This window comes from Gadus chalcogrammus, chromosome 19 (assembly GCF_026213295.1).
Source record: "Gadus chalcogrammus isolate NIFS_2021 chromosome 19, NIFS_Gcha_1.0, whole genome shotgun sequence".
Classification (NCBI taxonomy): Eukaryota; Metazoa; Chordata; class Actinopteri; order Gadiformes; family Gadidae; genus Gadus; species Gadus chalcogrammus.
In genome coordinates, this window is record NC_079430.1 from 8,520,409 (window position 1) to 8,532,897 (window position 12,489).

Genomic DNA, 12,489 nt, shown 5'->3' on the forward strand with positions numbered 1-12,489 from the left:
CATGCAGATACACAACAGTGGTATGCCACACGTTTTGCAGAACTCTTGGTGAGGACATCCTGTTCCACCTCAAATTTGTTTATATTGTCAAATGAATGGGAACTCTGACCGTTGTTGACAATGACGTCACATTTTATAAAGGCAACACCTTGTTTTATTGCTTGGCTGGTGTACTCCAGCCATATACAAACGCTTACAACCAGACTGAATGAGGATCGTGGCCTCCTTACTACAAGGTAAAGGTGCTACATTTCCATATAAACTACTTACACAAACAGGTGCCTAGGGGAAACTTAAAAAGAAAAGCACAAGAGTGATGATTTCCCAATTTGCCAAACTTTATTTGAACATCAATTGAAGCACAACGATCATGCTCAACAAGAAGTTCATCTAATACCTCCAACAAAAAGTATAAAAATCAAGCAAAATGAAGTTCGATTCAGACCGTTCTGGTGATCAAATCAATGCATTTGGCCATGACAAAAAAAAGCAACTTAAAACAATAAAAGTCATACTTCTTTATCATCATGCCAAAGCATAGAGCAAGCAGTAAGAAAACACACGTGGGCGCGGTCAGCCTTTATATCGGTAACGTTTCAGCACAAGCGGCGAATCATTCGCTTATGCCGGTCGGAGAGGGAGGAGTCGTTGTAGTGGGGTGCAGCCGGGATGCGGGTTGTTGTACTGCGGTGAGGTGCCAGCGTCCGGATGGGAGTCCGGGGGGCGCTGGCCCGATCAGCCCAGACAGGAGGCAGGACCCCGGGGTGGGGTGGCCTCCTGTAGGTCCCTGGGAGACGGGACGGCAGGGCTGATTTCCGAGGCTTGTGCTCATTTCTTCTTGGGGACTATCGGGTCGACCGGCAGACCGATCTCCTTGCCCCGCAGCTTCAGGCCTGTGGCGGAGAGAGACGTGTGGAGGGTCGCGGGGTCAATGGTCGAAGGTCAAAGGGAAGACAAGAGCTGCGTATTGATAACCTTGTATTTGAAGCTTCTGTAATACGGAGAAGTTCCGTTAAGTCATTTAAAGGGGGTGATATTATCGACCAGGTGGGGCCTAGTATCACTAAAGCACAGGAAACGGGGGATATTAAACGGCTTGTACCGGCTTAAATCACTCACGCATGGCGGTATGATATCACCCCTTTAAATCCTTTGAGGCTGCCACGCCTCTGACGAAACGCACGTCAAACCACACCGTGGGCGGCCTGGAGCTACATAAAGTGGAGGGCGTGCCGCCCTCAGCCCGCCTTGCACGTGCTCAGTGTGTCTCGTGTGGCGGGGTGACCTTACCGATGGCCCTCTCGATCTTGCCCATGACCTGGTTGTTGGGAATCGCTTTCCCGCATTCATAGTCCGCAATGATCTGTGGTTTCTCGTTGATTTTCTGAGGAAGAAAAATAAACCAGTCATTTTCATTGACACACCATCAATGGTTTCATATTTCCTTGCATTATGTACATTTCCCTATCGTCCGAACAATTCCGTGATAAAATCGAGAAGTTATCTCCATCGTTCCCTCATTTCTCCTGTGCCACCCTATAGATTTAGTGTGTTGTTTCAGAGAGTTCATACTAGCACACGTTATGCACCGAATTGCGGTTCAATGCAGAATTTAGCAAGAGTAACACTTTCTAAAGAGCCTGTTTACATTGTCTGCCAATAGCTGTGATTAAATCGCTGGAATGCAGTTAGGCAATCCGTGTGTCGTATCGTAGCACAATAACGCAGTACAGTTCAAACACATGACTAACTCGCAACCAGGAATGAATACAGCGCAAATGTTAACCTTGGCAAGGGGAAACAACAAGCAACATTCTTAAACCCGACCTACTTCTTTCTATCTGAGATGGATTTCCAATGTCTGCAGCCTACCTTTAGGCATACTTGAGCAAGATGTCCAAACTGCTCCTTGAGAACATGAAATCCCTACAGGTCGCTTGGGATTAAAGGGATAGCCGTGTTGTTGACCGTCCAAGCCATTTCAACACATGGGAGTGTCCACCCACATGTGTTGGGCTAGATCAGACTACCAGGGTAGGTTGGTCGGTTTGTTAATGATTAACAAATCTGGGTGGACACTCCCACTTGTCACTATAGGGTTGATATTGGAGCCAGCAGTCCATGTTATGGCAGGACTTCTGGGGCGAGACGGCACAGAGCGAAAACCAGAACGCTATGCCCCGTTTCAGTTTCTATAAGGAGGGTTTCCGAAGAGAAACTCATTTGCACGAGAGGAGGACGTTTTCAGAAGGGGATTTTAATTAGGGGATTTCTCAAGTGTGTAGAACACTTTAGAAAGACACCTTTTAGTTTACGTTCACTGCTAGCTATTTCGGCCCTTACAGAGCCACGCCTCCAGCAACGCCCTGTTCATCAAGATTTGAGCATGTCTGCTTTGTGAGACTACTATAGGGTAGTCTTTGTGAGACTACTATAGGGTAGTCTTTGTGAGACTATTGTAGGGTAGTCTTTGTGAGACTACTATAGGGTAGTCTTTGTGAGACTACTATAGGGTAGTCTTTGTGAGACTACTATAGGGTAGTCTTTGTGAGACTACTGTAGGGTAGTCTTTGTGAGACTACTGTAGGGTAGTCTTTGTGAGACTACAATAGGGTAGTCTTTGTGAGACTACTGTAGGGTAGTCTTTGTGAGACTACTATAGGGTAGTCTCACAAAGACTACCCTATAGTACCCCATTGTTTCGACAAAAAAATGCAAATTGCAGTCGAAACAATGGGGTACTATATCTTAGATAGTACCGTTGTTACTACTTCTACCTCAGAACAGTTACCGATGGCGCAGTCCGCGAGATTGCATTAGGCGGCCCCATTGCCGTGCACTCAGTCGCCTGCATCGGCAGATGGAGCCGTCTTCCAAACGCGAGAAAGCAACAAACTTGCACCAATCGACTACAACGATGGCCTCGACAACATTCGTTTTGATCAGTGATCCGATTGCTGATGTGCAGATCACACCACAAATAAAAAAGGCGTCCAGTGCCTCCATAGCATCTCCCCCCTGGTTGGTTAGTGCTCCCCCTGCCCGTGTGTGGTACTCACAGTGGCCAGGTCCTTCTGGGTGAGGCCGTTGTTCTGCCGGCCCAGCTGGATCACCTTGCCCACCTCCAGAGAGACCCTCTGGTGGTGCAGCTCCTCCGTCTCGCGGTCCAGCTTGGCCGTGTTCCTGGTCACCAAGTGCTGCTTGTTCTGACCCGCCGACCCTGTGGTGAGAAGAGGGATGGGGTGAGGCCGATGGACGTCACGGTGGCATCGCGTCAGCAGAATTCATGATCATGCGGCAAACGTTTGTGGGCCTCTACTCTGCACTCCCACTGTGGTTGTTGTTGTACACCAACGAGGTCACAAAACCCTTGCATACATTAAAGTAATTTTGATTGTTCTTAGCTTTATTTAAAAATGACATCTGAAATAAGGTGTCGACTAAATGGCTTGATGTAAACATGGTGGTAACGCAGTGCTAAGAGTAGTTGCCATATCGCTTCAACACTTTGTTGGTTTTTATACCCATAAATACAATACAAACATGTCGAACACCTTTGGATCTTCGTCAGGTTATGCCAGATCAAATACAAACAGGAGTGCAACTGGTTGGCCATTTTAGATGTTTTGGTTACCATGGATGGTAACTTTTTAAAACAACTTACATTTCTTGGTCGTCTCCAGGTCCTCCCCACGTCTCTGAGCAGCGTTGATGGCCTAGAAAGAACATGGGCAAGTACAAACTTGAAACATGTCGCTCTGCAATATCAAAACTTGTTTCAATGCACCATAATTCGCCGTGAACGGTGATCCGGATGATGCAATATCCTGATCAGACGCGAAAAGGGAGCCTGACCGACCTAGCCACTGAAGCAAAGCATTACATCTGCGTAGTAAACAAGCCATTGCTATCGATAATTTGAACAAACTGTATAATCTAAACTATGAGTCATAAATAATCCCTTAGCACACCTATTCTGTGCTTCTCCAAATTGGATTGCTTTGCTTTGTTTTGCAACATTGACCATCTTTCACCATAGTGCGACACAAACGTGAAGAGAAAGGTTTTTGGTGGCATAAGAGTTGGATGCCATTGTATGGTTTGAGCTGAGGGGCTCAACGCATGGGCCGTTCAAGCATGCCCTTTTGTGTAGTCTGGCTGGGCTAACATGATCGCTACCTATGTGGGTAGATTTTAAGATATTATTGTACCATTGTTTAAGACCCGTTTGAACGACAATACAACGTCAAGACGACATACTCAATTGGAGCCCACGATGTAGATTAGCAGATGGACAAATGCACTGGTTTACGCTCGTAACAAATCGTGCTTATGTGATCGCTGCTCACAGCCCGACGGAACCATGGAGCAAACACAGAATAACATCCCCGTCGTCGGAATGGTTTTGTATGGTTTAGATTCGTGTATCTGGATGGTCTCAATATATACGACATTTTGAGAGCCAGCTATCCGTCCACCCGAGGTATTTAGTGTGTTAAATATTGAACCGTACCTGCTTGGATTTGGCCTGGGCAGCCGTTGGACCCTTCTTCCTCAAGACCGTCACGGTATCCCAGTCGCTCTCTGCCATTTTGACTTGTGGTTTTTAGTCGATATATTACAAATAAGTTATTTACAAGGATAAGTGCTCACTATATGTGCGTATTAACTCGGTTCTACAAGGCTATGCGACGATACTTCTAGAAAAACAATCGCCTCTCCTATTAAGTGTCAGCGTGCTACCGTAGCTTTATTTATAATGGCGTTGCCTACAGTAACAACAACATGTAGGGAAACACAGCGACCCCTACAGGCACAATTTGGTTTATTTTATAACTTATCATGACCTCATCCGCTTTTGTAATAATTTTGGACATTGTCAATAGACAATGTATCTAATGCAATGAAAGCCACTACAAATAAAAAAATCATCAGAAACATTATTCAACACAACATTTTGTTCATTTTGTTTTTGGTTCCACTCTTTACACTTAAAAAACTAAAAAAACGTTAAAGTTAATTGTTTTACCTACTGGTCGATACCTTCATAACCTTCATAAACTCAAAATAGTACATCACACAACCTGCACCATCCAGCAATGTATCTATAAAAGTATACATAAAACTAGCACAACAAATGTTGGACAATTTGTTGTGTAATAATTATAATAAAACAAATAATTAAAATAAAACACAAACCATTGCAATGGCCCAGAAAAAAGTATGACACAATTTATTATGAACTGAGACAAAAGACAACATTTCTCTATCCTCTTTCAACGTTTCAACATGGCGTCCAGAACTCCATTCACCAGGAACACGACATCTCAGAGCCAGCATCACTGTCCCGGCGCCGGCGCATAGTCGGCCAGCCCATCTCTGATTGGGCGTCGTCCGCCAGATGGTAACGCCCCCTGTGGGGGTTCTGCTTGGACCCGGGCTTCCCGCCCCAGGCGCGAGGCTTTGGGTTCATCTGGAAAAGGAGCAGCAACCATTGTTTGTGAGAAAAGGACTATAGCAGCACAGACTCATCGTGCTATAGTGTACCATTCACAGGCTAAGAGAGGAGCATGAAGACAAACCCTTGTAAAACATTTTAAAACGGTGCGGTTCGTTTATTGGCTGAATGAATGTTGTCGGCGATCAAACCCAGTACTTTTTGTATGGGCAACCCCCCCAAACACAATATAAACTCAGATAGCTCTAACAAGCTCTCTGCCAGAGCCACAGTCAGTCAAGCATTTCAACAGAACCAACTCATATACAAATGGACTGCATGTTTCAGCCTTAACACAGCCACGCTAACCCATTACGCATTGGCAAACACCTACAGCAACATGTACCACCCTAGAAGGCACTGACAGGCTCACTGGGAGCAGTCAGGGGTTGGGTGTCACCAACACCTCGACACTTCAGCCAGGAGTAACCCAAGGATCAAACTGGCAACCCACCAGTTGTGAGAGGGCTACTGAGAGGTCCTGAGCTACTGCAACCCGACTGAACCCCGGATGGCCATACATAGTAAAACCATAAACCTACTTTGTGTCCTGCATGTATACGCAGATCTGTGATGATGTTTGATGTCCCTTCTCAGAGACAGTAAACATTCTGTCCTTTTGCATGAGTTATTCATTTGGGGGAAGAATAGTGTAGTCAATAGAAGCATTTGTTTAGTCAGTGGTGGAGTGGACTCGCAGCCGAAGGGGTCCCTGTGGACATCCTTGAGCAAGATTCCCTTACCTTTCCTACCTGCGCTTTCATTACCTGTATATTGATTCACTTTAAGTCGCTTCGGAACAAAGGACTCTCCGAATGAATAATCAAATAACAAGTTCAATAACGACGACTTTCATTTTGGGTTCCCACCACCTAAAGGATTGTTACCTGTGCAAAAATGGTTGTGTTCATCTGAAGAGTCTCCACACGCTCGGACAGATGGTTCAACCAATCGAGATGGTCCGTGATGGACTGGCTCAGATCCCCGTTGCTCTGGGATGAGGGAAAATCATGAAATCATAAAATAAATACCACACAGACCAGTCATATATGGACCAAGTGTCTCAAAATAGGTTTGTGTTGAAGTGAAGAACAACAGAAAGCCATACTGTATTTCCAAATATGTTATTCAGGTTAGTCAAGGTGTTCGTTACTCAAGCATTACAAATTATACAAACAAAATATTTCCTTGTATTTTTGAGGCCCTTAATTTATGAAACTATGGAGGGGAATAACGATCCCTCTAAGGTGATCTGGGAGCCTGCATTTTACATTTAAATGCATTAAAAAAATGCGATTTCACAGATTTGCTAAGAACCAGTTTAATTGTTAACAATTTCTATGTCAAGATGGGATGTTCAACTCCACCCCTCTTGCGGTGAATGTATGTTCTGAATTTGGGCAGTTAGCAAGCCATGGACATCCATTACTTTAAAGAATAACTTCTAAGGATTCTAGCTGCACGCCTCTCAGTCTCTAATGTCTACTGTGAGAATGCGTAGTGGTTTGGTCAAACACAATCAAAACATGTGGTTTGGTGGGTTTGTGGGCACTATTCGAGAAAACTACCTGGTCAAAGCATTTTGTAGGCTTATTTGTATCTCCACATAGACCTTAGCAAAAATTAAGATGGGGTCAAATCCATAAAGAGGAAAGGAGCCTTCATAATCTCCTAACGTATTTTTCATTCAAATTCAAACCAAGCATCTCAAGTTCACCCAAGCAATTTAAACCCACGCCAATTATGATCAGTTGGAAACACTGGGGCTCCCCTACATTAAGGATTTCAGATTTGTTTTATAGTTTATAATAATAAACTAAGGACAATCCATTCCGACCAACTTTGAGATGTATGCATAATAATATGCTTTTCCTGACAATATATTGGGTTATTTTAATTTTTTTTAAGCCTGTTTTCCCTTTTAAGCAATGTACCCCAGATAAGTCTTTCAGCTCTGTGGAGGCCAGGCGGAGGTGCTCCAGTTTGTCAATCTGCTCCTTGAGACGATCGTCGAGCTCCTGCATCATCAACAACCCCTCGTCGGCCCTGACTCCGCCCTTCGTAGACATCCTGCAGTCAAAAACAAGCAATCACGCATTACATCGGCACACAATGCATTACTTTTGAATACATGTAAACACACCTGTATCACACTAAATTAATATAACTTTGTTATTTTTTTATGCAGTTGTTTATTCATGAATAGGCTATTAACCAATCTTGTCCTTGCTTTCACAAAAGCCTTTGACATTTGCATTTGCGATCAGCAAAAGTGCCAAAGAATAACAAATGGTGAAAGTAGTTCGGAATAAGTACTTTAACAAACAATATTATTTACCCCGGGTATTGATCTCATTCATATTTTCTAAATCATCGAATAATACTTTTAGTAAAGGAAGACATAGAAAGTTGGAATTAAGCAAACTGCTTAAAATACCCCCATGAATGTTGGATTGCGGTATAAAACGTGCGAATGATATGCCGAGTAGATAAGACTATAATCGGCGTGTTACTTAAAGGTTGAACAACGTATTTTGATTTCAAGGTGTGTGCGTAAACTGCACACGAAGTCCATACGGAGCGCAGAATGAGGAACAGCGATCCTCTACCTGCACCAGATGACGGCATACGCAGTGTAAAGGTTTAACATTGTGTTTACCTGATCTAGCAACTCTCCGTGATGATTAGCGACTCGATCTTGCTCAATGTGAGCGATATATTTGAAACGTGTCGGGTCTTCCGAGTCGTCCACAAAGTCGGAGAAGAGTTCAGTACGGAGAAGTCTGGACAGGCCCCTTTGTGATCGGAAAAGAAAAAAAAAACTAAGGAATTTCGTCCCTCTGACGTCACTCCAACGCACTGCCACTTTGACAATTGCGTATTGTGTTCATACATTATTTGTAAAATATAACGTTAATATATTTAATCAAAGCATACTACGATATTTATGTTTATAGATTAATATATTTTTTATGTTATTTCAGTGTTCAGCCAAGCGGGCACACAATGGAATCCCAAAATCAAGTAGACTTGTGTAATAAAATGTATGATTTGGTTGCAGAAACACTGGAAACTCTCATCATTTATTTTAAGAAACAAATGGAGTCACCATTTACCTTCTTAACATCAATAGAAAAAAAAAAAAAGGTAAACAGCCTAAACAGGAGTAGATTTGCAAAATCACCACCGCTTTATTTATTTTCTTTAATAAGCTCTTTTTAAACAAGGAAAGGGGCAAGTAATGACCAAAAATATCTGTAAAGGATGAAGATCTGATAGAATAGACCGCTGGAACAGCTCTAGAAAGCGCTGGTCCAATGATAAAATGAAATATGCATCTCGAAAGTACAAAAAAAATATATAGACAGGGCGACATTTTGGTGCAGGTACAATAAAGTAGCATCTGGGACCTCAGCAGTAAGGGTTAAAAGAGGCGAAAAAACACAGCCAAAACAAACTGAAATCTGTTCAATCTGTGCACACATCAGTGACCTTGTATTTTTTTCATTTTAAAACACCCACTTTTAACTAGTGATACAATATCCCAAAAAAAGAGCATGTTTTATAACCTCCCCTTACTGACAAAAAGGTTGACTTTACAGTGGAGTATGGCATTTACAGATATACCAGTGAAACATTTGTCATGAAGGATAAATCATTTTTTTGTAGTGTCTTGGATGACTTTTATACTAAGCAGTAACATTAATAACCAGTAATGACGTTGGCAAAGCGAGGCTCAAAATGAGCATCCTTTACAAAAAAAACAATATAAAAATGAATAAATGATGCAAACGGATTCACATTTTCCAAAGAGAACAGACACTTCAAAAATTCCTTCGTAGTCCACTGGAATCGCAGTGCTCACAAAAAGCTTTAGCCAAGATCATACAGAAAGTCAACAAGCAACACTAAACGTCTCTCCCTATTATGATCAACTGTTAAAAATGAAAACTATAGGTATATATATTTTGGACCATGGTTGTGATTATAGTTGGACTGCATTTATTGCTAGTGCCACTTGGAGCGACCAGAAGCTAAATGATCAAATTTCAGTTGTTTCAAGATGACCTGAATTACCACAAGATCTGGTTTCTACTGGAATTACAGAGCATCCGTCTGAGGCACCCTAAAAAAGGAAAATGCTAACCCTCATCTTGGGACCAAAAGGAAAATATAATGCATTTAATACACTCCTCGTAACAGAGGTTCAAACTCATTACAACCCAAACAGAAAGGTGACAACAAAGCAAACATTTCCATTATCTTTAGTTGGAAAGCCGGGTGAGGGTTGGGGTGTGCGGTCAACATCCATTAGAAATGTGGGTCAATGTGTGTATTAACCGATGTAAGTCGCATTGGATAAAAGCGTCAGCTAAATGCCCTAATTGTAATTGTCAATGTTGTACCCCACCTAATCCCCTCCCCCACCCAGAACTACAGAGCAAGCACAGAGATTTGAGAGTGGATAGAAATCCACACGCTGTCGCATCATGTACACCGGCTTCTCGTCAGTCTTTTTTTCTTTTCTTTAAATGGTTTGCAAAGTCCCGAATGAGAGTCCTGTTATTTTGCATACGTCCAGCCGGTCATGCACACGCTGAATCGATGCCAGTGACGATCCCATGGAAGTAATATGATTGCGCCGAAATGTCCGCTAGATTTTGCAGTTGTTTTTTTTGTGTATTTTTTTTTTGCTTCGGTATACATTAAGAGCAAGCAACAAATTAGAAAATAATTATGCAAATATCACGTTCCCTGGAGGAAAACCAAAAAGTTTTTCTACCGATTTTATGCAGTTCTGTCGGTTTTTACTCGCCAAGTGACGTTGTCGAGGTTCACTTCACTTGGGCCATGAGGACACACATGATCAAAAACTTCGGTTAAGATTTCTTTTATTTCTGAAGAACAAGTCCTCGAGTGAGACAAACAGGTGACATGAAAGAAAGAAAAAAAATCCAACTCCATAATTGCTAAAAAGGGTCAAAAGGAAATTAATATGCAAGGTGTCCCTCTGCTTCGACCGTGTTGTTTCTTGAAAACATCCGACAGACTCGGGGGTCCGGCGGATGACGCGTGCCGGGCGAGTCTGTCCGGAGGGCAAAGTCCACTTAAAAAGACTACGGTTTGGCAAGACGGCTCGCAGAACAAAAGAAACGTGTTAATAATCTGTGTGGTGCCTTTCCCCCCGCCACCGCCACCGCCAACCCCCTCCCCGACTTTATAGAAAGCTAACATAAAAACAAACACATCCTCTCCGTTCCATTAGGCTCCTCTCCGAGAGAGCAGCGAGCGAGGACAGAAAGGAAAACACAGGACATCAGCGTTAATAAATAAAAGATTTTGGGAGGAGGTCTGCATCGAAGAGTGTCTATTGTGTCTGTATACATTTATATATATATATAATCATATATCTCTATACGTTTGGTGGAGTTATATGTGTCCCGTGTCAGACAGTTTTTTGTAGGGGGGGGGGGTTGGTTTCCCGTCAGCATGTGTGGCCTCTGCAGCACCCACACCCATCCCCTTGCCGAAGGGAGGTGGGGTGGGGGGGGGAGTAGCGAGGTTGGGGGGGGGGGTGATGGAGGAGAGGGCTTGGTTTACAGGGAGGGGGTTTGGTCGGGCAGGACGTTGTGGGGGGAGCTGGGAGGACCCCGGCTAGGCCTTTCCCTCCTCTGCCTTGGCGGCCGGTGGTTTGATGGCCCCGGTGCGCGGTGGCGGTGGTGGTGGTGGCGGCGGTGCTGGTTTGGCCTGGCCTGCCGAGGAGGGGGGGGAGAGGGGGTCTTGGAGCCTGCTGGTGGGCCCACCGGCCGGCGGGGCTGGGTCCTGCCCTAGGGCCGGGCGTGGGGTCTCCCCCACGGGCTTACTCTGCTCCAGGAGGGAGAGGCAAGTGGGCTACTGTTAGGACCCGAGCAACAGAACAGGCAGTTCAAGGGACCGGTCAGTGCAGGCAGAAGGGGGGTGGTGGGGTGCAACAAGGGGGCAAAGTAAAGGCTAAGTAACACAAGTGGCAATTAACATTAGCAGATATAAAGGACATCCTTATCACTACATTCTTGTTAGGTTAATCCTCATTGTTATTTTACTGTATCCTGACCACAACTATACTACCTTAAAATAGTATAAGAAAGGCTGATAGTAATTGAACCCACTTTAATGGATTTATGGTCATAATAAGCCACAAATAAAAACAGACTGGACAAATTAAAAACTACCTTCATATTAATGTATTTTTTTTTACATAACACTTAAGATCAACAGTCAGAGGACACAGTGCATGTTTAAACCAGGACAAGGTCAGAGGAGGCACGGGGGGAGAGGCCCCGGAGAGAGAGAAGAGAAGAAGAAGAGAGTAATGGATTAAATCTAGTTACCTATATTTACATGGGGTGGCTCACCTTCACGCAGTCCTCGGGCCCCTTCATCTGGGGCTCGGGGGCCGAGGACGCGGTGGGGTGGGGGGGCTCGCGGCCGGGGTTGGGGTACGGGGGGGAGCGGACCATCACAGGCTTGTTGACCTGCATGACGGGCCGCTGGATGGGGGTGGGGAAGGGGCCGGTGGTGGGGGGCCGCATGTGCATCACCATGCTGCCCTGGGGAGGGGCCACCTGACAGGGGGGAGGGAGGGCAGAAGGATTAGATGGAGACGGGGAGGAGGGTTGTTGAACAGGGCGTGGTCAGACTACCAGCTCGACCTTTATGAGCTCTGGCGCCGCCTCCAGACAGACAGACGGACAGACTTCCAGCAGACCTGGTGTCACCAGTTCCTCCAGCAGGTGTGTGTGTGGCGGGTGTGACTGCACAGAGTAGCGCCCTAGGGGAGCGCCATGCAGGCACGGTCAAGAAACCACTAAGCTGGCTTCTGCCGACGCGTGGTTCCGTCGCTCTGATTGGCTGTCGGTCTGTCCTACTGCGTCCAGAGGCGTTTGCGCCTGCACCCATTGACAACGCGGCTTGAAAATAAATAAATAATACCAGCAAGAGGACCCGGACTA

The 12,489-nt window shown here is 44.7% G+C and overlaps 2 protein-coding genes across 10 annotated transcripts in view; both read right to left on the reverse strand.

Moving 5' to 3' along the window:
* Positions 1-291: 291 nt before the first annotated feature.
* Positions 292-4,756, reverse strand: edf1 (endothelial differentiation-related factor 1). Its single transcript, XM_056578759.1, has 5 exons — positions 4,514-4,756; positions 3,665-3,716; positions 3,060-3,220; positions 1,291-1,384; positions 292-893 (listed from the first exon to the last, which is right to left on the reverse strand). Exons 1-5 carry the CDS (start codon positions 4,589-4,591, stop codon positions 829-831), a joined length of 450 nt encoding a protein of 149 aa, XP_056434734.1. The 5' UTR covers positions 4,592-4,756; the 3' UTR covers positions 292-828.
* An 86-nt stretch (positions 4,757-4,842) lies between these two features.
* Positions 4,843-12,489, reverse strand: part of prrc2b (proline-rich coiled-coil 2B) — a 29,414-nt gene continuing 21,767 nt past the window's right edge. For 5 of the 9 annotated variants that reach the window (XM_056578751.1, XM_056578747.1, XM_056578750.1 and 2 more), the window contains exons 30-34: positions 11,893-12,102; positions 8,157-11,362; positions 7,432-7,567; positions 6,385-6,489; positions 4,843-5,473 (exon numbers count right to left, since the gene is read on the reverse strand). In XM_056578751.1, coding sequence (XP_056434726.1) covers positions 11,153-11,362; positions 11,893-12,102 — 420 coding nt within the window. In that variant the 3' untranslated portion in view covers positions 4,843-5,473; positions 6,385-6,489; positions 7,432-7,567; positions 8,157-11,152. Of the gene's footprint in view, positions 5,474-6,384; positions 6,490-7,431; positions 7,568-8,156; positions 11,393-11,868; positions 12,103-12,489 lie in introns of those variants that run through there. The other 4 variants (XM_056578755.1, XM_056578752.1, XM_056578753.1 and 1 more) reach the window with 4 other exon arrangements.

Bases quoted from the DNA above. Each gene is read 5' to 3' on its own strand.
- edf1 (XM_056578759.1), bottom strand. From the start codon at position 4,591: ATGGCAGAGAGCGACTGGGATACCGTGACGGTCTTGAGGAAGAAGGGT. The intron at 3,221-3,664 runs GTAAGTTGTTTT...TTCTCACCACAG, and splicing joins CCTGGAGACGACCAAGAAAT to GGTCGGCGGGTCAGAACAAG. The intron at 1,385-3,059 runs GTGAGTACCACA...TTTCTTCCTCAG, and splicing joins CCCAGAAGGACCTGGCCACT to AAAATCAACGAGAAACCACA.